The 26,861-nt window shown below is 42.1% G+C and overlaps 1 protein-coding gene across 2 annotated transcripts; it reads right to left on the bottom strand.

Moving 5' to 3' along the window:
- Positions 1-2,865: 2,865 nt before the first annotated feature.
- Positions 2,866-19,993, bottom strand: rxrba (retinoid x receptor, beta a; the record flags this gene model as incomplete). 2 transcript variants are annotated; one of them, XM_079232128.1, is made up of 10 exons in its annotated part: positions 2,866-3,013; positions 3,221-3,326; positions 3,472-3,563; positions 8,798-8,930; positions 9,641-9,770; positions 9,975-10,135; positions 16,224-16,403; positions 16,574-16,727; positions 17,563-17,798; positions 19,978-19,993. In XM_079232128.1, 10 exons carry the CDS (start codon positions 19,991-19,993, stop codon positions 2,866-2,868), a joined length of 1,356 nt encoding a protein of 451 aa, XP_079088254.1. The 2 variants fall into 2 exon arrangements, with proteins under 2 accessions (XP_079088254.1, XP_079088255.1); XM_079232129.1 differs by lacking the exon at positions 19,978-19,993 and adding an exon at positions 5,662-5,697 and having other exon boundaries at positions 17,563-17,712.
- Between the last annotated feature and the right edge of the window lie 6,868 nt (positions 19,994-26,861).

Here is a 26,861-nt window from a genome sequence, read left to right as displayed (position 1 = left end):
TTTACCACAATATGAATAAACGAGCTGCATATATTTTACTTTGATTGGTATTTGCTCAGTCAGCAGAGTGTGTGACTGGTACGTAGCTTCCTCCCTCCAGCACTCGACTGATTGTGTAATCGTTCCCATCTCCAGCTAGCAACACGGTAGCAGCAGCAGGCTTAAACATTCAGCAGAGGAAGCTAAATGTGACGGTGCAGAGATAGAGCCCACTCGCCCCTCAGGGAGCGGGCTGCTCTCAGACTTCATTCCACAGCCAAGCTGTCAGAGCAAAGCAGATCACAAGACCTCAGAGTCTGGTGGGCAAAAGTCAGTTTGTGCTCAAGTCTCTGAGACAAAGCGCATCATGCTTTTCTTTACCAGCTCACAGCAGACTTCTCTCTGCATGAGGAGATGAATGAGCCCCCTGGACTCTACTGCAGAAAAACTACAACACCAGCAAAGTCTTGTGGTTAGACCACCGTGCTGACATGTCAAACAAAGCCACCTGTCTTACAGGCCATCTAACTGTCAGCCTCCGAGCCCCATCACATGGGGGCGGGAGAGGATCCTCAAGGAGTATTTGGACAATCCGCAGGGCAGGAAGCTCGTTGCTCATTCGGGTCAAAGCAGCTGGCGGACCCCAACACTCACCAGCTACTCTCATCGCTTCCACCGGTCTAACTGCTTTCTAAAATACAAAAAACACAAACCCTGGCTGTGTCTGGAGGAGCACCAACACTGATCAGCCACAGACGAAATGTAGAAACACGTAGCTGATGTTTATTTCTCATGGTAGGGACTCTGCGTCAAAAAGTAACACCAAAATAAAAAGATATAAAGGGGGAATCCTACATCTCCAGCAGACTGTTGGATGAGTGGCTGTCTGATTGGTCTGCCTACTTGCCTACCGTTTGCATTGATGTAAATGTGCCAGTCTTAAACTAACCACATCGGTTATTTAGCACCTGATAGAGGACGGCTGTGCCTCTTCCCTGTAGAATGATACTGCAGAATTTACGATTTCCATTGCTATTAAATGTGCTGACTAATAAGAAGGCTTAACACACCTAATTAATTAAAAACTAGCAAAACAAATGTGTGTGTACCAAGTATTGCTCACCGCCTCATTCATAGTCTACTATGTATTTCCTCATGTGACTTTTCGCCGCGATGCTCAAATTCAGCCCCAAAAACATTCTCAGTCACAGTTGTCAATGAAAACCTTGGGCAGAAGTTGGTGCAAACGCAGCAGAGAGGTGTGGCCTCGGGCTCAAAAACAACTTCACGTGATGACCTCACACAGGAGGCGGGCCTCATGTCGAGTCGACGGCAACAAAAACAACACGGAGCTTTTAAATGCGTTTGTTGGAGCCGCGTCTGTTTTTCTTTTGGACCATTTACATCTACTGCACAACAGCCGCAAGGATGGAGCCAATGCACGCTGAATGAAGGTTTCCAGAGCTGCAGGTACTAGTTGCAGGATTTCCATTGTACAGCACTAATTAGAACATTATTGCATCACAGTAACACGACAAAGCTCAAACACCGGTGCATTGCTTGCCAATCTGGACGCAGCCGGTGATTTATCCATGAGCGGTGGGACGCAGAAGGAAATTTGATATTGATTGACGGGTGAATTGAAATTTTGCATTATTGCCACTGTCGAATATATCAGGTGGCCTTTTTTTTATCTTACATCTTTGAAATGCAGCTTTTCGCACCTCAATCTACAGGGGGTAGCAGACCTCACACAGCTCAGCGAGGGGCGGACCAGTCCCACTGTGTTCATCTGTACAGGAAGCGGCCCGTCATTTAGCAAGTTCCATCACAAATCATCACATCTGATTGGACGACGACGCAATAATAAGAAAACCATACATTTAGTACCTTCAAGGTCATCTTAGGTATCTGAGAATTGATGGTCATTTCTAGGAAACAGGAACATGTATACAGTTACAACTCACAAAAGTGCATAAATGACCACCAGCAAATGGAGGATTTGGGGGGACAAGGAGATAAGAAGACAAAAAAAAAGGTTGTCTCTCATGAAGCTGTACTTCCTGTGAGATTCTAGCTGTTTAAAATGCCAACCAACTGCCAAATAGAGAAAAGGAAAGATTCAAGTCATTCTTGTTGTCTTACAGCCCGCTGTGCGCATCAGGGTGGGAGGGACAGCGTCTGTTCAACAAAGTTCAACAAAGTGCTCCCACTCGCCTTTTCCTGGATCTCAATGCCTTGGAAAAAAGCTCTCATTTCATGAGTACAGTACTTCAGAATAGAAACTCAAACAAGTTTCTGCATGATTATTCAAACAAAAGCTTAAAATGGTTCAATGTATAGGAGATTGGATGCGCTCACTCTTCCTGTCCATTGTGGGACACCTCCTGTCAATACCAATGGAAATCATTTGATGGACAAATTATTGAAATCCTATGCACCTGATTTTAAGCTAAAACCAGACAGATAGTAACCGGCTAGCCGTGTAACTAAGTCACCAAAGTTAAGAACAAGGGCCGTAGACCAGTTACACAAAGCAAAACGCCCACTGTGAAATGGGAAAACTAAAAAGGAGAATTTAGGATAAGGACATTAACTGTATGTGTGGTAGAAAGAGCTTGTATTCTTTGAGTCGTAACCGCTATGGTGGGAAAACAACTTGGGGATAAGATGGTGTGTGTGTGTGTGTGTGTGTGTGTGTGTGTGTGTGTGTGTGTGTGTGTGTGTGTGTGTATGTGTGTGTGTGTGTGTGTGTGTGTGTGTGTGTGAGACAGAGCCGGTACAGTAAAACCAGCAGGAGAGGCCCAACGACCCAACGTGGGGTGACGTGTTGGCGATCCTGGTGTGCATCGGATCCGGACCGGACCGGACCGGACCGGGCGTCCTCTAGGTGAGCTGGTGGGGCGCCTCCAGCATCTCCATCAGGAAGGTGTCGATGGGCGTGTCGCCAATCAGTTTGAAGAAGAACAGGTGCTCCAGGCACTTCAGACCAATGGAGCGCAGCGCTGGGAGCCGGAGGAGGAGCTTTGCAAACCTGGACGACGGAGGAGACAGAGAAATGACCACGGGCCTGTAAGTCGTGAACACTGAGATCTCAGAAGAAGACTCTGGGTAGGAAGCCCCGCGTCACACCAGCTGCTCTGGGCTACATGTTAAAGCTATGAGCGGATTAATCCTCCACTGTGGGAGTAGTCGGAGCAGACCTCCCCTGTTCTTTTTCAGTCTGTGTGTTACAGCGTACCTGCCCTGCTGATCGGGGTACTTCTGTTTGCAGTAGGACTCCAGCGACGCGTACACCCTCTCTCTCAGCTGCTCCACCTCGCTGGGGTTGGACAAACCCTTGGCATCTACAGATGGAAACAGAGAACATCTACGTTATCCCTACATGGGAATTTAACACATTTTCCAGACTTTCCAGACTCGGTGTGTCCACTCGTTTGGTGTCTTTCGCGATTCTTTCCTCGTGAATCTCCACCCCACACGTCCACGTACCTGGGTTGAAGAGGATGATGGCTCGAAGGCAGCCGAGCTCCGTCTTGTCCATCTGCATGTCTCTCATCTTGCTCACGAGCTCGGTCAAAACCCTGCAGAGAGGAGAGGAGATTTGCAGAGGGAGATCCCAGTTGGAGACAATTCCAGATTAGGGAGTAGAAAGGAGGCGAGGGAAAGGGACAAGAGGAGAAGAAGATAAGGAGAAAAAAAGAGCGAGAAAGCAATAAAGACAAGAGGAAGAAAGGGGGAATAAGATCGTAAGAACAACAGAGTGGGACCAGACTCCATCATCACATTGTATTCACGGTTACGTCTCAATGGAAAGGCTTCATGTGTAAACTAGATAGAGCATGGCTGGACTGCAGGTTCCACAGGGGAAAACAAACAACAAACGCTAGATAAACTGACAAGGGAGGCAAACTGCTGCCACCAAATAGTGGGAAGTTCTGGCTGCGGATAATTACATTTTCTTCTTTTCTACTTAATACAATTGGGGTTAAATTAGTTATGTTTGCAATTAACTGTGCTAGCAATAGTGCACTAGTTGCTATTAAAGTGTTGTGAAAGGGCCAAATGATGAAAATCTACTATGGCTGGAGAGTAAAAACGTTATAGTTTCCTGTTAGGTTTCAGGCTTTCCACCATCTTAACCGATGACTCCAAGGTTCAGGGACTAAACACGCTTTCATTCTCCTGGTGCTAGAACTCACTCATATTTTAGACCAATCTTCTTACAAGGACACCAAATTCACAGCTTTTTTTGGGGGGAAATGCCTTATTTCATACAATTCAAGGGTTCTGCATCTGTGCTAAGGTGTAAAGAATGCATAGGAATTTGGTTGCGGTACTTTATACTTTAAAGGAATGCTTCACACAGAGAATAATCTTTTGTAATATACATGACTCATCCCATGCTACCTTTGGATTCTTAAAGAAAGTTTCTCTCTCATGCCTCTCGCTGAACGAAGAAGGAAATAACAGGAAAAATGTCTTGAATTGAAGTAAACGTGGGCAAAACCAAATGAAAACCTTGGTTTACAAACTCTCACACAACGTGTGCAGGACATGAGTCTCAGTACTCCACTAACACATGCATCAACAGTCCAGAACAGTTCGGTAAGTAGTTAGTGAGCTTTTCTCCGTTATTGGATTCCTTGTTCAGTGTGGAGTCATGTGGGAAAACCAAAGTTTTGATTTACAAATGTTAATTTGATCTTTTTTTGGATGGGGCCTTTAAATGCCATCCATTCATTCTTTTATATGCTTCACACATCTTGAAACCTAAGGAAGTAAGAAAGGCTTCTTGTTATTCAAGAGAAGTGCATGCAAACAGCAGAAAAGACCATTTTACTTGGCAGAAAAAGAGTTAACACCAACTTACCAACAAATTCATACATTTTTAATCAAATGAGTCATCATGCATCATCAGATGTGAAGCGCCATAATATATAAAATGTCAGTGAAACTTAAAAACTGTAACTACTTGTGCTCTGCTGCCTGGAATATGACTTTGATGAAAGAGGAGAGGACTATGCAGACGCGGGGAGTGATGGCTATTAGTGTATTTGCTACTCCGTCATCAGAAACTGACATTTTCACAGACCAAGCCCACAATATAGTGCATTTACATGAAGTTCTTTTCTACAGTTTGCAGTGATGTTTGGGACGCACCCTAGCATCAGTACGTCGTCCCAGAAGAGGGCCGACACCACCTCTAAAAGGCCCAAGCGCTAAGGCAGGGCACCAAACACACGGACCTGCCTGCACTGGGGTCACATAGCGTCTAGTCCCTCTGCTCATGCCCTGGGAACGCTTGCCCACACATTTCGATTTGCTCCTTGTGGTCTGGTAAGGCGCGACAAGCATTTGGTTTGGGAAGAAAAAGGCTTTGACGATGGACAAAAGATGAAAAGTACCCTGCAGGCAATTGGAAGAGGCTTTTGGCAGTCAACGCCACAAACCAAACATGGTGCTAATTCAAAATACAGTACTGCTCTTTGTCATCTAAACCATAACGTTTACTGGGGGATCGGATCAAACTGTTCTCAGTGGCTGTTGTTCAGACTAATATCTTGCATATCTTCTGCAGAGCTGCGGAGACGCCCGAGAGCATCAACCTCCCAGCTTTGGTTCTGAGTTTGTTTCAAGAGGAGGGGTTTCAGAAAGGTGTTTGTGTGGAGGCGTAATTACCTGTCAAATATGGCCCCAACCTCGGCATTGTGCGCCCTGTGTATTCAATCACAATGTGTTATTACAATGTCATTACACAGGTACATTGTTATAACAGAACTCTGACTGTTTTCTGAGCTCTTCAGCTGTACAGATGGTCAGTGCTTACATATGATTTCACAGAGTGACAATCTGTAGTGGTACTTGATGTGTTTTCAAACTGTTATAGAGAACTGTATGCATGAGGATTGTTCACATATTTCATGTTTGATTTATCGTGCACTTGCACCCAAACACGGATATTTCTATATGTGTACCTCTGATAAACACTTGGTTCGCTTCATGACATAAACTGTAGTCTTACACAAGGCAAGCTATATTCACATGGATTCAAATAAGCAGAAAAGGAGGTTATAATAAATCTTATGAGCCAAATGCATTAAAGCAGAAAATCATTAGTACACATGTTCAGTAGGAAAACGATTAACCCTCAACAGGTGTTCCTCGCTAAGCATACATCATGAAAAGTAACTGGTTTTGTCATGTTTTAGTCTGCTCCAGCATCCACACTGTATTTGCCTTGTAAATTGTCCCGTAAAGAAATAGGAACCAAAAGGGAGAAATGTATATCTATATATTTTATGACGACGCGGTTGTCCCTGTATCCGTCTGTGTAATGGTGACCATAGTACGCTACAGCCAATCAAATCCATCCCAGGTAGTGTGGACGGTCACAGGCTTTGAGCAACAACCTCAAGTCATTCCTATCAAACACGCATCTTGGCCAAACATTCACCAACCCTTTTCCTTCCTTTTAAATGATGAAAAACTATCAATAATAGGGTTTAAAAACACGGCGTCAATACATGTTGAAGACATGAAGATGACTAGATGAGAAGGTTTCACTTAACTGTGGCTATTGTGTGAAAAACAGAGGCTCATTCCTTCCTTTTCCAAGCGTGTCCGAGTACAAAAATGGCACAAGGCTCTCTCTTGAGCCGTGTTGGGTTTGTCCATTCTGGGCTACTGTATGAATGTCAGACCTGGTGAAGAGGACTCGCCTCCTATGTAGATACGAAGGGCTCATTCTCAGCTAACAAATACTTTCAGGTGATTCTACGCTCATGAAAACATAGCTAGAAATTGTATTCCATTTATACAAATAGAATCCACCTAAACACCGTCCCTTTAAGAAAACAAATAAACGACAAACAACCACCAAAAAAAGTTTAACTCAGAAATCAACAAAAGAGAACAGGAAAAGACATTAAAACGGAAGAGATGGGCGCTTACTATCTTTATTCTTGTCATTGATTGTAAAGTAGTGCTGTTCAGAAGGACAAAGGTCGTAGCTGCCCACCTTTCCCGTTTGTCAAATATTCCGTTTTCTCTTTTGTAATTTAGTTGTGAAATCCTTTTCTGTCGCGTCGTTGGGTTTTCTACAAAAAGCTGGAGTAGTTGCGTTAGTCTAGGCTTTCCTAGGAAGACATTTGTGTTTTACATCCTGCTTGACAAAGTAGGACGCCGATGCAAGAAGAGAGCAGCGCTATGAGGAAAGGAACAAGTATCAGAGGGAAATCAGTGAGCCGTTTGCCATGAGCTTGCTGTAAACCTGACCTGATTTCTAGGCACAAGTTCATCCCGTATAACAATGTAATTACTGTGTAATTAACAGTGTATTGACACATTGTGATGACGTTTTTATTTTTAACCAAAGCATGTGATAACGTAAGGAAGCCTGTCGATGTGATCTACCTCTGGTGTCACGTCCTAAACCTCTCCCATCAATAACAATACAATGTTAGGATTTCAGTTCTCTCATTATTGGTTTCTAGTGGCATTTCAAAAACATGACACTTGACTTTGGAGGAAACAGTTGATGGTTGATGCAACGGGCAGAAGGCTGGAGAGGCTGCATGGCAGTAATGTTCAGGTTTGGTTTTCTGGTGATTATGGAATAAGTGTTTCAGGATCTCAAACCAACCGACTTGTTTTAGATGGACTTGTTAATGACTCTGGACTGTCTTATACCGGCGGCCATTAATCAAATAGATAGAGAGGGCTGGGCAATATATCGGTATTAGTTATTGTCTATGACTTTGAATATCTTAATATGTTAAAACATTTAGTCTTGTTCTTGTTTTAAAGACGCAGGACAGTAAAGTGATTCATTTTTCTAACTCAGACTTTTAGCCATTATATCCACATTACTGATGATTATTTATCCAAAATCTCACTTTCTAAAGATTGTGAAATAATCAACCCTACAATATCTTCGCAATATCAATATTGAGGTATTTGGTCAGAAATAGTGATTTTCTCTAATCCTACTATAGTAGGATTTCTATAAAATTATTTATTGAATAACTTATTGTAGAACGTTGTGACCTCAGATAATATAAAGACTGGCAGTGATTGCCGTATGCTTATTAAGTACATATTATTAGAATATTGTGCATCTAAATATTATGGTCAGTAAAAGTCTGGTTTATGCGAAGAGTGTACTTTACAACAAGAGTCTTTATGCCGGATGAGATCACAAAACAATTATTCTTTGAAAAGCAGAAAAGAAGACGTCCCTTAAAATATATTGCCAGGGCCTCCACAACATTCTGCACAACAATGGGGTGTAAACTATCATATTAATATGATTTAAAGTATTTTAAGGGACTGCCTTATGATATAATAGTTAGTATTGTGTCTGTGTGTGCACATGCATGTCTCTGGGTAAGCATTAGTCCCCAGCCACCCCATGCTGTCGCCCTACAAGCAGTACTAAAGAAGCAAAGTCTCTCAGCCAATCACTGCCAACGCAGAACACAGTTGCTGCAACCAAACAGTAGGACACAGTAAAGTATCACCCCAGTCACTAAGTGTTCTTTCTTTCTGTCTTTCTTTATCTAGCTCTCAGGACCGATGTGGGTTTACCAGGTGAAGTCAAGAGGGGACTGTGGATCTAGTTTAGGCTTAAGGTAGGCGGTCCTATTACTGTGGATCTATTCTCAGTGGAGTAGAAAGGTCTTTGAAAAAGCACTAATATTGTTTATGATGGCATGTCCTCTCCAGTTGGGCCAAACTTATGAATTCTAGGGAAATCCCTGGTGTGGCATGTCAGTCAGAGAGATGTTCTTTGTGCACGTATGCGTCTGTGTATTACCTGTCAAAGATGGCTCCCACGCCGGCGCTGTGAGCGCTGTTCCTGTGCACGTGCAGGCCGGTGGCCAGTAAGATCCCATCCTTCACGGAGATGGAGCGATGCGAGAACGACGCAATCAGGAGTTCATTCCAGCCTGTTGGAGACGTTCAATGTGTATAGTGAATTAAATCAGATGTGAGTTTTTAAGCATTTTATGTATTTCAAACTCAGCGTAAATGAACGACATGAACACATGAATATAACACATTTACATGACTTTTACTAAACTTTTGGGATTTTATATTTTTCAAGGACTTTTCCAGGCCTGGAAATAACCATTTTAAAATGCCTTGACTTTTACAGGTTTTCCATGAACATAAGAACCCTGACTACATGACATCATTCACCCATTCACACACTGGTGGGAGGAGCTACCATGAAGGTACCACCTGCCCATCAGGAGTAACTAACATTCACGCACCGCAGAACCAAAACTTTAGAAATGATTCCTCCAGATAAGAGATAAGACTATTTTTAGTTCCATGTTTAAAATGGGACAAAAGGCTGGGCCAACCAGATCCCCCGTGAATTACAAAGAAAAACTAACCACAGGGGTTACTTCCAGGTTTGGAAATCAACACCAGCTATCAGCCAAATGTTGGGAGAATGTCCAAGGGCTGCTAGATTTGCTTCACTTACCAGCCAAGATAAAACCTGTCGAGTGGCTGATAAGTTTTGGAATCCACCAGCCGCAGTGGCAGATGGACGACATGTAACGGCAGCGTTGCTGAACCTCGGTGTAAAAAGGGCGAACCCGTCAGCGCGTTCCCCACTGATCCATTCAGCGTCGAGAGGCAGACTCACCTGCGCGCAGCAGGATGACCTGGTCGTCCAGGGCCAGCTCAGAGAAGTGAGGGATCCTCTTCGCCCACTCCACCAGGGTGAAGAGCTGCTTGTCAGCTGCCTGGCAGATGTTGGTGACAGGATCGTTGGGCTGAAGAAAGCAGATTTAGAGGTGTGTATTATTCGTACCAACTGAATGGGACGATTGTCAAAACAATCCTGCAGTCTTTGACCAAATATAAGTATGATTATATACTTGAATGAAGTAAAGAATAAGTTCCAATATGTGTATTGTATTGTAATAATAGTGTTAAAGGAGGAGCTTGTGGATCATTTCCACATCCAGTCTACTCACAGAGCTGCCACCTGAACCTCCGTCTGTGTGAAGCTCTGTTTTCTGCTCCACGGCCATCTCCGCTTCCAAAATCTTCTCCACCGGCATCTCCTCGTTCACCACGCTGGTCGACTCAGCCTCGCCCTCCCGTTCCCTGTTCCTCTGCCGCTCCTCCTGGACAGCTGCAGGACGGGGGGAAGCACAGGAGAAAAACAATGAAGGACAAGAGACGGGGAGGATGAGACAAAGAGTCAGAAGAGCAGAGAGGATACGTTGTGTGTGGGGAGGGTGAGAGAGAGGAGGACAGTATGAAAGAACAGAGAAGCAGGAAAGGTGCCAGAGCAAAGGAATGGACAATTTACCGAAGCAAAGGGCTTGGGCAGGCAGGCCATGGTCGTGATCATAGGACATCATTTAAGACGAGAATAACAGCAAAAGAAAGAGAACAAGAGGCAGGGGAGGAGCAAACGACGATGAGAAGGATGGATGGACACCAGACAACAGGATGGATGGAGAGAGAGGAGATGAAGAGAGAGAGGATGGGATACACAAATGAAAGAAAGAAAAGCAACGTGTAAGAAAAGAAACAGATGTGTACAATTCATGATACATCCAAAGTCTCTCATTCTGTCTTTCATACTTTTCTTTACTTTCAGGCCCACTGCCAAGGCAGAAATGGACAACTAAAAACATTATTATTAACTAATTGTTTTTAATCACCAATAAGGAGGGAATTACAAAAAAACATAACATTGTAATCTGATCCCTGTCGGGATTTTGCCCAGATTTAATTTCAGGACATCATTTTTCTTTTCATACCTTCTCCAGATTAAGTACAAGTCGGTTTCTAATTTTCATGAAGTCCAATAAATCTGGTCGTGGCTACGTTAACCTTTTTCAGCGCTGTGGGAAGTGGCTGTGGTGTTTCTGTTTTGTGGTGTTTCTGTCCCAATAGGCAAACCTACTGGTTTGAGATGGGAAACGTAGACTTTTTAAAAAGTAAATCAAATTTACGGAAAAAAATAAATTAAATGTTATCTTTTTACTTGACATCGTTTAGTATAGAGGTTACTTTCAAAAGGAAACACATGTTTTGTATTTCTTTTTTAATGTTTGCTTCAGTCTAACTTTCTTTGGGAACATTAGTAGCTTTAATCAGTGTTCAGAAGGTAACCAAGGCATAACTCCCGCTCTAATATCTATTTTATAATGCTGTGAAAACATCTCCTTCAAACAACTGGATCAATTCAAGTTTCTTGCCAAAAACTACATTGGAACACATCACAATAACGTTGTTATGGCGTTCCACTTGCCCCAACACATGTGCTGCCCTGCAGGTTACTGCAGACAGGTTTAAATACATACATCCAATGAATTCTACCCCATGCAGTGATATTAAAACACAGCAACCCAGTTGTAGGGGACCAAAGGTAATTGCAGGAAGTGAAGACATCAGTAGACAGAGACTAAGGCTGTGCGACTGGCCTGCTGAATGAAGAACATCCCACCATGAGGACCGACCATCTTGGTTGTATGTTTAGGATCACTGACATGTTCACTAACATGGATTTGAATGAGAGAAAAGGCCAAGAGGCCTCCGCGTTCACCAATTACAAAAGTGAGCGATGGAAGATATCCACGCTGATAGTTAAACACAACAGAGACCGTCAGTGTTTAAATACACGGGGCTGTATTAACCAACAGGCTCACAGATTTACATTTTCCAGAAGGGAAATAATAAATTACGTTTACTGTTTTCGTCATTTCTTGGAGAGCAGCCATTGTAAGTGATGTCATTGCTTCTTTATGATTCAAATACTGTGAAAACAGCACATATCAATTGTTTATTGTTTTCTATTTTTAAATAACGTCTTGTTGTCTTGTGTTCATTGTTCTGCACCAATCACGCCAAATTCCTTGTATGCGTACTTGGCAATAAACCGGAATAATAAATAATAAATAATAAAAAGAAAAAACAAGCATGGTGTATTCTTTGGTGGAGGATTCATTCTTGATCAATAACGTGTCTGGAAACACTTTGAAGAAAGTTATTTCCGTTTGAATCCTAGTAGGTACACTTAATGTCAAGCAACGCAAAGACATTGATAAACTCTTGACTTCATGCTCACCGTGTCGTGTTTAATGCGGAACAAAGACAAAGGCGTGCCAGTGGCCACAGGTTTTGAAAGCCGGCTCGTGGCTGAAAGCTGCCACTTTGGAAGCCAAAACTCGCTTCAAAAATATCTGTGTGGGAAATTCAATGAACATCTATCCTTCTTCAAATCAAAGCATCCTCAAAAATGGAAGTTAACACCCGTGGACAAAAGTGGAACTGCTCTGTGGCCGACTGTCGTCACTGTGACTCTACAGGTGGGAGTAAACAACAAGAAGCTTTGCAGCACAATAGGATGAAGATTAAAAGGAGTGTGCATGCTCTGCAAACTTTCCCTGGCTCTATAAAGGTTAAAAAATAAACACGGGGGAGTGATTCGAGGCTGGCACGGGTCCACCTCTGAGCACTGGCAACAAACCATGGAGCGACATTTAAAACTAGCTCCTACTCGTCGATTAGCAAAGTAATATCTCTCTGTTCTCGCTCACTCATGCAGACACAGACACACACCCCTCCCTCCCTCTTCTCCTTACATCTGTCGTTCATCTTGGCCACTACAGAAGGAGGGGTGGGGGGGAGAGAGAGAACGAGAGGAAACAAAAAGAGGAAGAGAGGGGGAAAGGGGGTTAGTGTATACAAGGCTTACCCACCCCCATCTCCCCCTCTACCTCTCGCTCTGTCTATCCCCTGTTGTACAAACATCACTGAAGCTCTGAAAAATATCAACCCTGCTACATTTACTGATGCATTTACTACTCGTCATAGATTAGGTGTCATATCTCACGTAGAAGGTAGGGTTGGTAGTCTTCTTTAAAAACGTTTTTGATATTTTTGGTTGAAATTCTCATTACATCCAGACAGTGATCAACAAATCAAATGCTCTGACAAAAAACTAAAGAAAGAAAGAAAGAAAGATAATTGGGTCCCTGTGGTTGTTGCAGGACTGTAATAAGCCGGGCCAGTCATTCATTCTGCCCGAAGGAAATGACCGGCTCGAGGCCTCACAAGAGCCATGTTTGTTGTTTACCTTCGTTGTGACATTGTTGGGGGAGTGGCTTTGGAGGGTGTTGGAAGAAAAAACGTATTTACTCTTAATCAATTACTGTTTCACGGTTATATTAATAATCATATGTTCTGTTTATTAATCATATACTGTGTAAACGCTTGTGGCTTCTCATTTGCCCTACTTTCCTGTTAAAACATACGTATGCTTTTCAAGTGACCTCCTGATAGAGTCATGAGACTGGGGATGCCTCTGTTTGAAGAACATGGTGTTCCTTCTTATGACCATGCAAGGTAATCTAAAGACGAGCTTCTGTGATTGTGTCATTAATTTATTTAAGGAGGTAACTCTCTGCTCCAGGATTCACATATTCACATATCATGTTGTGTAATTCTGTCTCTGCTCCTATTTGCACAGAATACATGTCTGGATCAGTGATTTTACCACCAGGTGTCGAGTACATTTTTCTATCAGAGGGAGACCTGAGGGGACGGGCGGTCAGCGTTGACAACGTGGGTCCAGATTTTCTTGCTAGGTGTGGCAACTTTTGGAGCTATTGCTGCTAGCTACTGTCATTGGACAGGAGTTAGTTTTCGGTTGGACCATTTCTTTTAAATCTAGCGTACACTTGCTAGTTTCTTAAGATTAGCAACCCTAGCTTTAAGGTTACGGGTGAAGTTAAAACATTAGGCTCAGGATTTACGGGTTTAGGCAGCTTGCATAGAAAGGGCCTCCCACAAACAGCAGCTGTCTTCAATGTCTCTTTCATCTCTTTTGACTTAATACTCCATGACTACAGTGATCGTTACAAACAACAGCACAGCCACACATCTCAACAACTTATCAAACATAAACGGATTCATCATCACACTAAAATATAAGTAGCATCGTAATGTGCTTAATATATAACTTATGTGATAAAGCACTGAACGCAGTACAGTTAGCTCTTACCTATATCATGAGGATATACTTAGAAATGCACTGGTAAACTCATTTTCATGAGAGTTTTCAAGTTTGATGTTTGATTTCCAACATACTGGTACTGTAGTTAAAAGGAGCAGTTTTATATCTGCTAAAGGGACTTAACGGTGGAGTTTACGCTTTTTATCAAACTATAAAAGGAATCTCTGTCTGCATGTCCGTCTCATATCTCGACTACCGCTCAGCCAATCTACTTCACACATTGGCCGACGTGCTGCTGAGAACCCAAGGAGGGGCGTGTGTCCAGTTTGGGGCAATTTAGACAAGCGGCGCGTTCAATAAACGTTGAACAAACGAACAGCGCTCTGTGACTGCGGTTCACTCTGTACCCACGCTCTCCTTCACCTCCGTGGAGTCAAAACCAGCGCACAGACCACTGGAAACTGAATCAAACCAGAGAGTATTTCACCGGCTTGACTGAGTAAAACGCAACTTGGATACGATTTTTTTGGTGCAAGACAGTATTGCCCCAGTCACTTATAACAATAATAACGTTCCCGTCAGCAGAACGCCACCGCTAATTACAGCCATGCTCTTTATAACACGCTTCATAAGCCTTTTTAACACTGGTGGTTTTGTCAAACAAGCGAATTTAGAAATGATCTCTACGAAGTGTATTTCACTGATGTTTCTGACCACGAGTAACAGTGAGCTGGGTGTCCTTCAGGGGCTAATTTAGTGATTTGGGGGTCCTAGGCAAACGCGGTCTTGCTTCACTTTTCTGCTTTCTCTTGATTGGGAGTTTTGGTATTAACAGTGGTAGATGAAGAAGGTCTGCTCTAAAACTATTAATACGACAGTAAGAGCCACGCACTGAAATGTGTACTTCAAGTGAAAGAGATCCGTTATTGGCTAAATGCACTTTCATTTAGTGTTGACGTCTGTTCAAGGTCAAGCTTCCACATAGTTTAATGAATAATAAAGCATTATATTTTTTATTTTTGAGTCAACACATTGTCAGGTAAAGGTAGTACTACAAATGATTCCTTTTCAGTAGAAGTACACAGTAGTATATCGTTGAGTTTCACACTTATAAGTGCTTTGCGGGCCTGTTTTTAAGTTATTTTAGTGTACAGTTAGTTAGAATAGTAACGCAATTCCATATTTCTCACCTCTAATCATCATAACATATCTATAGCTGTTTGGGGCCTCAGGCCCAGGTTGCCTACCTTACCTTCATGGTATATTTTTAACGCTGAATCACCATGGATATAATGAGGAGCTTTGATATAAATCAACAGCAAAAAGGTTCTTAAATGTTACAGTGAAACCATAAAAGAAACATGAATACCGTTTATGTTTTATACAAGTGACGTTCAAGGGATGACAGAAAACTGAAGGAGACACTAGTCGTGTCCCCAGTTTTGAGCAGCCTCTGGCTGGCAAAAACAGTCGCTGTGTTTGTCCAAGTTTGTCGGCCCAAAGGTTTTGATATGATATTTTCTCATATGGTATCACATCAGTAGTGGGCTGTTTATTAGTAGTGTCAGTCCCACTCAGTGTTAACGGAAACCAATTTGTTGCAGCTCCAGAGACCGACATGACCCCATCGTTTACCATCATCACTGAGGAGCGTTACAAGAGGAGTGCAATATGTTTGTCCCCTCAGTTACTATTGGATATTCTTGAACCAGATTAGGAACACATAATATGAGGTTCTGATCAATCAGCTCAATCAAAAGCAAAGTTAAGAAATCTTTTTAAAAGCTTTGTCAAATAATTTAGCGACTTTAAAACCCAAATCAAATCATCGTTTTGTGAAAATGCACCATGTAGTGCATTCAAATCTATAATTGAGTGTGTTGGATGGTGATAGGGATCCATTTAGGGGTCCTGAGGAACCAGCCATCTCCAGGGAGTGCTGAAGTACATGGAATGGTTAATGGACCCGTACTTGTACAGCGCTTTTCTAGTCTTCTGACCACTCAAAGCTCTTTAACACTGCATGACATCATTCACCCGTTCACACACTGATGAGAGGAGCTACCATGAAGGTGCCACATCAGATTATCAACCATTCATACACCGTAGGCGCAGCTACGGGAGCAATTTAGGGTTACGTGTCTTGCTCAAGGACACATCGACATGGGCTAGCGGAGCATCGAACCGCCGATCCTCAGATTGAAGGACGACCCTGCTCCATACTGAGCCACAGTCGCCCCTGCTTGCTCACCTTCTCTCTTCATGCCCATGGCCAGGCACTTCTGGTAGCGGCAGTACTGGCAGCGGTTCCTCTGTCTCTTGTCCACCAAACAGTCTTTACTGTCCCGACAGGTGTAGCTCAAGTCTTTGCGCACGGTGCGCTTGAAGAATCCTTTACAGCCCTCACAGCTGTAGACACCGTAGTGCTTACCTGCAAGGGCGTGGGAAGGAAGGAGGGAGGAAAAGAGCCAAAGCAAGGAGACAAGATCAATGACAATTTGCTAGAAATGGCAAAGGCTTCAATGTCTAAGGATCTCAGGGCCTCTAAATTGTCTCCAAGGGAAGGTGCAGAAAAGAGTTGTATTTAAGGTGGATAGTCACCAGAAGATCTGTCTCCGCAGATGGCACAAAGGCGCTTCTGGGAAAGCATCGGCCCTGGGCTGTGGGGAGACAGCTGCTTCAAGCCCAATGGAGGTTTCACGTCATCGGAGCTGCTCACTGCGTGGAGCCCTGACATGGACACTGTTGAGTTGATCTGAAAGAACGACAAAGGAGAAGGTGAACTCAATGACGACAACCAGTTTTCTTTGTTGATGAAATTCATAAATCTCATTCTACTTCTGTAATAAGTCAAAATTCTCAGCAAGAGCACACAGAAAACCTCAGAGTGAGAGGAAAGCAGTTGCCCTTGTTTGCTTTTTGTAGGTTCTTCCTTCTCTCTAAGCTCTGCCTCGCCGCGTTCATTTCCCTCTGACAAACTTGTAAGAACAGAGGTGATAAGAGAATGTGTTTAGAACAAAACTCCTGACAACTACCATGTAAACATCAAGGCAAACAGAGAAGGAGAGATGGGGCCAAAACCAGAGAAACAAAGATCTGTCGCTAAATAGTACAGTCCCATAGCAAAGGCAGAGAAAGAGTGACAGCCAATACATCAACAATCTGTGATGAAAGGACAACATATTTAATTAAAGACCGTAATCTTCAAATCTTAGATATGCATAAATTAAAAAGTGTGATTTATTTGATTTGTTAATGTATTATAGCAGGACTTGCTAACTGTCACTCAACAATCAGTACATTCTTAGAAATTGTCAAAAACCCCAAGTGTTTTCAGAAAAGTATTGCTTTCCATCTTCAAGATGTTAAATTCTAATTTCTGCTGTATTTGAAATGGAGATTATTATTAAAATATCTGCCTCTAAGACTGCTAATGCTAATTTCTAGGTATTCTTGAACTGTCGAATTCTCCGGCCTGAAATGTAATACCAAAAGGCTAGATTTGACCTGTGAAAGAACAGGGAAACGGCTTCATGGAAGAGATAGTATGTTCAGATTACTATCACCAAGGAACAACAGCCCTCCCTTACCTGTGGGCTGCTGATGGGGCCGTAGCCCACCGAGGGCGTGCCGGGTAGGCAGGGCGAGCCCAGTGAAGAGCTGATGACGGAGAAGGGGGAGCCGATGCTACTGATGGGGCTGTTGACCCCGGAGGTGCTGATGGGAGGCGCGGAGGTCATGGACGCTGCAGCGGAGGGAGCCAGCGGAGGCGAGCGCTGCCCCGATGGAGGGGAGGAGACAGACGAACTGTCCGGGCTGTGGGAATCTGACACGACGAAAAGGAGAACAGCAAGTGGCCGAATGTCATCGTTAATAAAAGTAATGTAGTGAAAAATGGCTAAGCTTATTATTAAGTGAGACGAGGATCAAAGACAAATTCAATTATTTGGTATTCAATTATAATATTCAATTATTTACCTAATACCTGTTGCAAAAAATTAATAATGGGCGGACACAGATGATATACAACCAATAATTTGCAAATAAATTGATCTTTCTTTTGCTAATTAAACAAGAATAACTATTAAAGCAGCCTGGACTTTTGCAACTGAGTGTTTTATTTCCATCAGGAGAAACTGTTGCATCCCAGCATTCCAGTAAAATGTACTTTGCTTTTAACATCCCAGAGTGTGGCGCCTAAAGAAACTAAGTGAAGGGAAATATTTGGTTGAGTAATTATTCTCTACACTTCTCAGGATGCATTCACGCCATCTGACTTCTTTTTGCTCCGTGACTTGAATCTGTCGTACTTTTGATCTGGTTTTGTGGTGCCAATTGTTTTATTTCTTTAACTTTGGTTATGTTGCGGTTCGTATTGTTATGGCTTTCTTCCGCTGGCTGTGTGCTGCATTTCCACTGCCTCGGGCTGCGTACTTGTTTGTCGTCTGATCTAGTCTATCTTTCTTGCCTCAAACACACTGGAAGGAAATAAACCAGTCACATGCTCACATAAATCACCTACTGTTGCCCACAGAAGACAGTGCTTGCACAACCATGTAAACACTTATCAAGTCAACCTAACACAAATAAATCACGTTTTTTAAATACTGAGAAAAATAAATCTCAAACATGTTTTATTTTAGTGTTCTCATAAGTCTCCCACAATGTCCGACAATGGTACAACTCCAACTCTGTCACATATTTCACAGAGCGTAAGTACTGACTTACATAGTAAATGTGCATAGTAAAATGTTAAGTATGGCACCAACACTGCCGTGTTCTCCATTGCTTGCTGCTGTAGGAATAGAGGTTCAGAGAGCCCTGGTGCTGCTCGTTATCAGCGTTGCACTGGTACATTGCTCTCATGTTACTGTATGGTGTTTGGGATAAAGGCAATTATAATACGGGTAGATCAAATCAAGCATTCTGATTGGTTGAGAGTGAGTCATGGGGTGTAGTTTATTCAGCCACAAAGTACTGTACAGCCTGTTTACATTTAGAGCGTTCCATATCAGTGCACTTAAAATAACAGGTAGATTTAAACTGCGCGACCGTTAGTTGTCATTTCAAGCTTGACAGTTACCAAACATGTTTTGTGTAAACTTTGATATTTTGGGGGGAATGACTTTTGATGAGAATGAGAAGGTGAATAATGTATTTGTGGTCTCTGTTCCTGCTGTACAGTAAAACGTTGATACGGCTCACCATCAGGAGAGCAGAGCAGATAACGCTCTGAGAGCAGACTAGTTAGCGGGGAGCGAGTGCATAAAACCGGAAACTAAGATGAGGAATGAAAAGGGTTTGACCACAAAATCATGATCATTTCTAGTGAGAGATAATTACGTTGGTAATTTCCCGACGCGAGTGTCATCCTCCACCCTGCTTCCAACCGGCCTGGTCAGTAAGTGTCAGATTTACTGACCAGGCAGTCAGTTTTATAGACTATTTTCTCTGTTGCTGAAATGCAATACACAACGTTTGGTGGCTACAACTATTTTGTGCTGAAAGGGAGCTTACTATTACTATTTATAAAGTCACAGGTAACCGTATTATAAAAGCAATAAGGTACTCGAGGCAGTACTGTGTCTACAATAATGTACAGTTCAAGGGTTTAACAAAACCCTTGAACTGTACATTATTGACGACACAGTACTGCCTCTCATACATGGTAATAAATGGTGGGATAGAATTTGGAGGACTGACCCTGACAGACTTTGTTTGAATGGTTGCACAATACAGGGTAGTAAGTCACCTGTGCCAGCTGGAAGGCATGTGTTTTAAAAAGCTTGAATAATGTATTTATATATTCTCAAGTCTTGAACGGCCTATAACTTAGTTTCACCATAATCTTTTCATAGGCCTGAGTTTACAGTCATGATAACAAACGTGTGAGGATCATTTGTAGAGCTGTATCTGTAATCAAGATCAGATTTTAAAAGCCATTCTTGCTCGACATTCATGTTGTCGCATAGTTGATGACAAAATCCGTGCCGTTATTTTCTCACCTCTACTGTCTCCCATGATGGTGGTCGGGCCACAGGGGCTGACTGGCAGCTACACACCGACGTACTCCCGTCTGCGGCCTGCTACCAAACTCTAGACCGCGGACTGAGGCCCGGGCCCGAGTTGTTTTTGGAAACCAAAAACGGGTCTGAAATTCCAACACAAGGGAGAGCTTCAAATAAAAAAATGATGTGGCACAGATAATGTACATTTGGTCATGCAATTGAAAAACAAACCTAGCATCCATCAGTCTACTGCACCGTTATGAGCTGTCTGTATGCTTGTCAATAGAAATATGTGTGTCTTTCATGCATTTTTGGGGCTTTTTATGTATCGTTCAGACAGGACTTTGCAAAGCAGTCAGCTGGTAAACCACTGGCTGAGCAAAAACACTGTATTATTGAATACACATGAAACACTATAATGGTATCAAACAATGACTATGTTGACTAGGTTTAACGTAGTGAAGAATACGTCCCATTCCACTCTGTAGATAAAACCCAGACGGATGGCAACAAACCATCGTTCTTGCAGGCTAACGTTAGCCATTGCATAGCTCTCTAAACTAGCTAACGAGCAATATGCCTGTGTCTACCGTACAGCTAAGTGGCTTGTGTTAGCTCCCCCCCTTGAATACCATTATACACCAAGCTATTATTTAATATATCGGCATGCTGTTTAAAACAATCAGTCCTTTGACGTTACATGTAGTTAAAAATGATGCTATGTCTGGGTATCAGCCGAGCGCTGTAACCGCTAGCTAACTAGGTTTAGCCTAAGCTAGCCGGCGAGCTAACCGCTAGTTCGCCCAATGCACCGGAGGAGAGCTAGAGAGCCGAGAACAGACCAGTGCAGCACTTGGTGTTCCTCCTGTATGTAGTTCTCCTCGCCATCACATAGCTACCTGTTACATAAGATAGATTGAGTGCACAATAAATACGGTTTACTGACGGTTTAGCGGCACAGCGTCTTCGCATGAAAAGATGTGGCGACTAGGCCCCGCGTGTGTCTGTGTCTCCCCCCGCTTTGCCTCGCAGTCAACCCTCCCTCCCCCTGCAAAGATGAAAACATGATGATGGTGGAGGATTTGGCATAGGGCTCTCTTACAGTTGAACATTGGCCCAGAATCACTGCAAAACCGAGCAGCCCGGGTTCCTCTAAGCAGTGGAAGAGGGGTTGTGTGGTCATGTTGCTTCTGACATGTCAGCGAGGCAGACGCATCCAGTGCAAGGGGTCAAGAGGTCAAGACAAGTTCAGCCAGTCATCTGCTGAAAAGGTTATTGGAGGGCACTAGTGTTTCTGCTGCGATGGAAGATATCAGGATCTCTTCGTCTTATTGTAAATCATATAAACACATATTTTCTATTCTTCCATCAGTCATACTATAACGGCATATGGGAAATACACCAGATGTACAATACAATCACCTCAAATCTTCTTTTTATTCCTTGTAAACACAAGACAGCGTTTTGTCTCATATCCTATAGAACTCAATTAAAACATTAACAATGTATATCCTCAGCAGCATTCACATTACAACTATTGTGGCAAGACATGTACATTTAATCCCATTCTTTCTGCTAAATGGGTCGTTTTTTGTGCCATGTTGAGTAACTCACAGGTACTTATGTCAAGCTGACAGCAGATGGTTCTATGTTTACTGTGTTCATCATGCTGGTTCTATGTTTACTGTGTTCGTCATGCTGGTTCTATGTTTACTGTGTTCATCATGCTGGTTCTATGTTTACTGTGTTCGTCATGCTGGTTCTATGTTTACTGTGTTCATCATGCCGCATCAACTTGAAAACAATCTGCATGATTTACAAAAAACAAAAACACATACACAGTTTATGAGCATACTGTATGTCAGCATATGAGCGGATGTGTATTCACTTTAAGAATGCTGACAGCATAGCAACACATATTCAGCTGAGTCCGTGAGTGTGACTGGAAATGGAACGTCGTAGTGTTGTTATCCCATAATAGTATATTATTGATTATAGAGAATTATGGCAGACAATGCACCAGCTCCTGTGTGAGAAGTTTTAAAATAAGAGATTCGCTGGAGAGAAATTGAAAAGCCATTGTTGACAAGTTTTTATCAAAGAATAAGAACAGTGCTGCCATTCTTGCTAAGTGTCCCGTGAGGGTGTTTTACACTATTTTGTTTGATCTAAATATTTGACATTATTGTTGTAATTATTTTGGCTTTTTTAATTAAGGCCTACTTTGTATGAATTTTGTTTTTTTCCATGTTCCTTATCATTTAACAATTAGAGACAGAGACTTTTGAGGTATTATTACAGATTTCCTTTCTGCATCACGAATATGGATTACAATAATAATCAAAAACACAAGAATATTATTGCGCCAGTTTTGCACCCCAGTTGTACACACACTGCCTGGATCATTTTCTTTTGTCTGTAGATAATATGTAGATGAGGTATGGAAGTCTGTGTCTGTGTTCAGTTTACACACCTGCGTTGTTTAAAAAATGGCTAATAGGAGGAGGTTCAAGGAGGTTCTACTTTCACCTCTTGTGGCCGGAAACTCCATCAGATTGTTTATGCTTTATCACCCTCAAGGGGGCTGGAATGGCATTACATAAAGCATATGGACCCCAGTGATATGGGAATTCTTATACTTCAAATGTTTAATAGTTTAAATGCGCAATTTTATCGAAATAACTACGCAGGTGTTTGAGATGTTCAGCTTGATATTCTACTTTCCAAATTAAACTTTTTCCAAATTGTAGCCTCTTGTTCCTATTTGTAGTGGATGAGTGGTACCCGGTGGGGTCTTCTGCTGTTGTAGCCCATCCGCCTCAAGGTTGTGCGTGTTGTGGCTTCACAAATGCTTTGCTGCATACCTCGGTTGTAACGAGTGGTTATTTCAGTCAACGTTGCTCTTCTATCAGCTTGAATCAGTCGGCCCATTCTCCTCTGACCTCTAGCACCAACAAGGCATTTTCGCCCACAGGACTGCCGCATACTGGATGTTTTTCCCTTTTCACACCATTCTTTGTAAACCCTAGAAATGGTTGTGCGTGAAAATCCCAGTAACTGAGCAGATTGTGAAATACTCAGACCGGCCCGTCTGGCACCAACAACCATGCCACGCTCAAAATTGCTTAAATCACCTTTCTTTCCCATTCTGACATTCAGATTGGAGTTCAGGAGATTGTCTTGACCAGGACCACACCCCGAAATGCATTGAAGCAACTGCCTTGTGATTGGTTGATTAGATAATTGCATTAATGAGAAATTGAACAGGTGTTCTTAATAATCCTTTAGGTGAGTGTATATTGTGTTTATAAATATATAAATACATATATTTATATGAACATATACACATCATTTGATATATATTGTGTTTGTTTATGTAACACCCGTCCCATGTAGCTATATAGTATTATATGAATCTGATAGGTGTAGTAGTACTATGGGCGGGGTGCTGGGTAGTTTTAAAAGTGATGGCGCTATGACCTGTTAATATAATGGTTCCTACAACCGTTGCTCTCTTATTCTGAAATCTGAATTAACTGGCGGTGCCTCCAATAGAATCTATGTAGTCAAATAAAAGGTCTGTGCCTCTTATTTAGTCCTTTTATCTTGTGTATTTTACCCTTTCTTATTAAACAGTTATTTAACTTTGACACACCCAAGATACATTAACTGCCTTGAAACACAGTTTGGTATTTATTAGGCGTATGCAACAAACTAAACAACATGCAGATTCCTTATTAAAGACAATATCAATAGAGATACTACGCAATATTAACAAACCCCTAAATATTTATGAATCCCTCTTTGGAACTTCAAGTCTTTTGCACATTTTCATTGGTTACCTACGTAGGCTCTAATATAACTGAATAGCATCTTGAACATGTGAACATCAATATACGGTGAACCCACACACATACACTCAAAATAACAGATACAGAAATACAGATCCACATATTCACCAAGTCTACCTACAGATACAAATAAAGTAACCTAACCTATATCATTGTATATATATATTGTCTTTATAAATATGTATTTTATGTATGTATACTTATATAGATACACATATAATTGCAAACAATTCTGTCAAACGTAATAAGTCACCGCTGTAGTTCAAAGTAAGAGTTCAGTCAAAATCTTAAGTTATAAATCTTAACCTTTCCCTCGGTCAAACTGATTCAATGTTTCTGTGAATAAATAATAAACTAATAAAGATTGCTCGTTAGATCCTCAAAACCGATTTATATCTCATGGATCTCAAACCGTTGGCGTATCTTTTTAAGTAGGTGATTCCAATACTTGTGTTTATTGTATGTATTTGTTCAGCAAAGTCTTGGGAAAAAAATGAATATCTGCAAAATCACTTTTAAAAGATATTTTTGATCAAAACTATGAACATTCAGCACGATATGAGCAAGATTTCCCCAAAAATGCCTCCTTGAGCGGTCACCGAGTTTCTCAAACTGTATCATGGTGCCCTAACAACAGCCCACATACTAATAAGACTTTTTGGAAAGATTAGGACCTAAAGAATCAGAATCTGCAACTCATATCATAATAGAACACAGCATTTGGGTGTTCAAAGGAGTTTCAGACAAAAAACTGTGTCGTTCGGTTCAAAAATGGAGTTTTTGTAAATTAAAAGGGAATGTTACTTGAATTATGTTTCACACCAGATGTTTCTTCTCACAAGGGTTGCGGTATTGTAGCAATTTAAATTAAGTTAAACAACGATGTGGTTCCGGAGATAATATGTTGTTAAACAAATACTTGATTTAAATATCATTGCACTGTTGTTGTTGTTGTTGTTGTTGTTGTTGTCTGTTGATTGTTGTTTGTCTCGTCTAACGTCTCATATCTAATGTATGAACCTTCTGCCTACAAAAATTCCTTGTTCGTGTAAACATTCCTGGCAAATAAACGGTTTCTGATTCTGATTCTGATTGTTTTTTGTCTGATAATAGGCGCAGGGGGATTTTCGCACCCTGTTTTTAAAGGGTTAAACAACTTGTCATATAATGACAAATAAAGGTTAAACTGTCGCGGAACCTCTCCAAAACAGATCAAAAACTAGTGGCAGCTGCCAGCTAGTGTTGAGCTTGCTCTCTCTCTGTCTCTGACAAATTATGTAGAAATAGAACAACACAACTCTTGTTCCACTTACTTCATGGTATTTTTTAAGTATTCTTTTCCCGCCACTATCTCAGAAGGCAGAAACATCTGTCTCCTAAAAGTCCACATGCACCAATCAGCTCCAGAGGAAGAAACACAGACCAAGACGCCAGAACTGCTTTTGAAAGTTGTTTCTTTGACATTTTATTCTTTGCATAATTTTGACCTATAATATGACAGCATGATTAGACACACACACACACACACACACACACACACACACACACACACACACACACACACACACACACACACACACACACACACACATTGACATTGTTCATTATTACATGTTCCCCGATTATTTTGGCCCTGCACTCCTGCACACAGGATTTGAAATAAATCATCATGTCTATATGACACATTGACATTGTTTGCCTCATTATTCTCTTTACCCTCAAACTCAAATAAGTGAAAAGGTTACATAAACTTATATTAATTTAATTATTCGATCAATATAGCAGTTTATCCAAAGTGTATAGCCCACAGACATCAGCAGACACGTTGTATCTCCCCTGGTGATGCCACTGTATGACAGATGATGTTTGGGCTCGTCCTACTGCTATATTGTCACCAAATTTGGTGTCTGCAATTAAAAAAAGGGATATAATTCCCACACTAATCTCCCAATATGGACATAAACATCCTCACATTAAACCTGAAAGTCAGCCCTTTAAGCTCATACTCAGTGTTTCATTTCAGATCCAATGAGCTGGAATACAGAGACAAAGCCAGAAAAATATATGCTATCCAAATATTTGAACCCGCACTGTATGTGTGTGTGTCCCTGCTTGTGTGTGCGTGTGTGTGTGTGTGTGTTTGTGTGTGTGTGTGTATGACTGTGTGTGTGAGAGTGCTGCGTTAGGGATTAGCCTCAGTGTGTGTCCACCAGTGATTAGCCTGGTCAGTGGGCCTGTTGTGCATTCACTCAGGCCATTAGCATATTAATGCAGCCTCGCTCTTGATCTCCCTCCCACCCTCTCTCTCTCTCTCTCGCCCTCTTTCTCTTTCTCTATACATTTTTTTCCCAAAGTGAGTCGCAGCTTCCTGCAGCTTCAATCTATAAATATCACCAATTTACGCCGCTCGTGCTGTGAAGCAGCGGACTATTTAGCCACACAAATTTCAAGGTGCCTGGTCTTCTTTTCCCTCCAAAAAATGTCCTCTTGTCCCCCTCTCCGCCCCCCCCTCGCTCTCTGTCAGATCTTTGCCTTCTTTTTCATCCTGCTCACCGTCTCTCCCCCTCTCCCTCACCAACTCATTCAAACCCTTTACTTTCTCTCATTTTCCCTTTTCTCTTTCCAAGTCTGGCCCCCTGACCTTTGTCAAACACAGGGAAAAAAGCACACAGAGGCAAATTCACAGGGGCAAACACAGAGAGGGTAAGTACACACACACACACACACACACACACACACACACACACACACACACACACACCCCTCATTCACTATTCTTTTCTGTCACTCTCAGCCTTTCCATTGCAAATTTAGCGAGACCCTCTCTAGACGCCGGTGCTGAAGTGCAAACCGGACACTTTCAACTGTCCTTAACACGGCGAGAGCAGCGCTCTCTGCCAACCAACAGACTCTAAACCCGCTCTGAAACGGGACATCCCTGATCTGCAGAGGCCTGTATGAACCATTGACAGTTGGGATATTAGGTCCTTCCTTTAAGTTAACATAGACAAGAATCAAGCCAATCTAAAC

The sequence above is a fragment of the Taurulus bubalis genome, assembly GCF_910589615.1.
Source record: "Taurulus bubalis genome assembly, chromosome: 16".
Lineage (NCBI taxonomy): Eukaryota > Metazoa > Chordata > Actinopteri > Perciformes > Cottidae > Taurulus > Taurulus bubalis.
The sequence above is the reverse complement of the archived record's forward strand: the minus strand, read 5'-3'. Positions and strand labels throughout refer to the sequence as shown.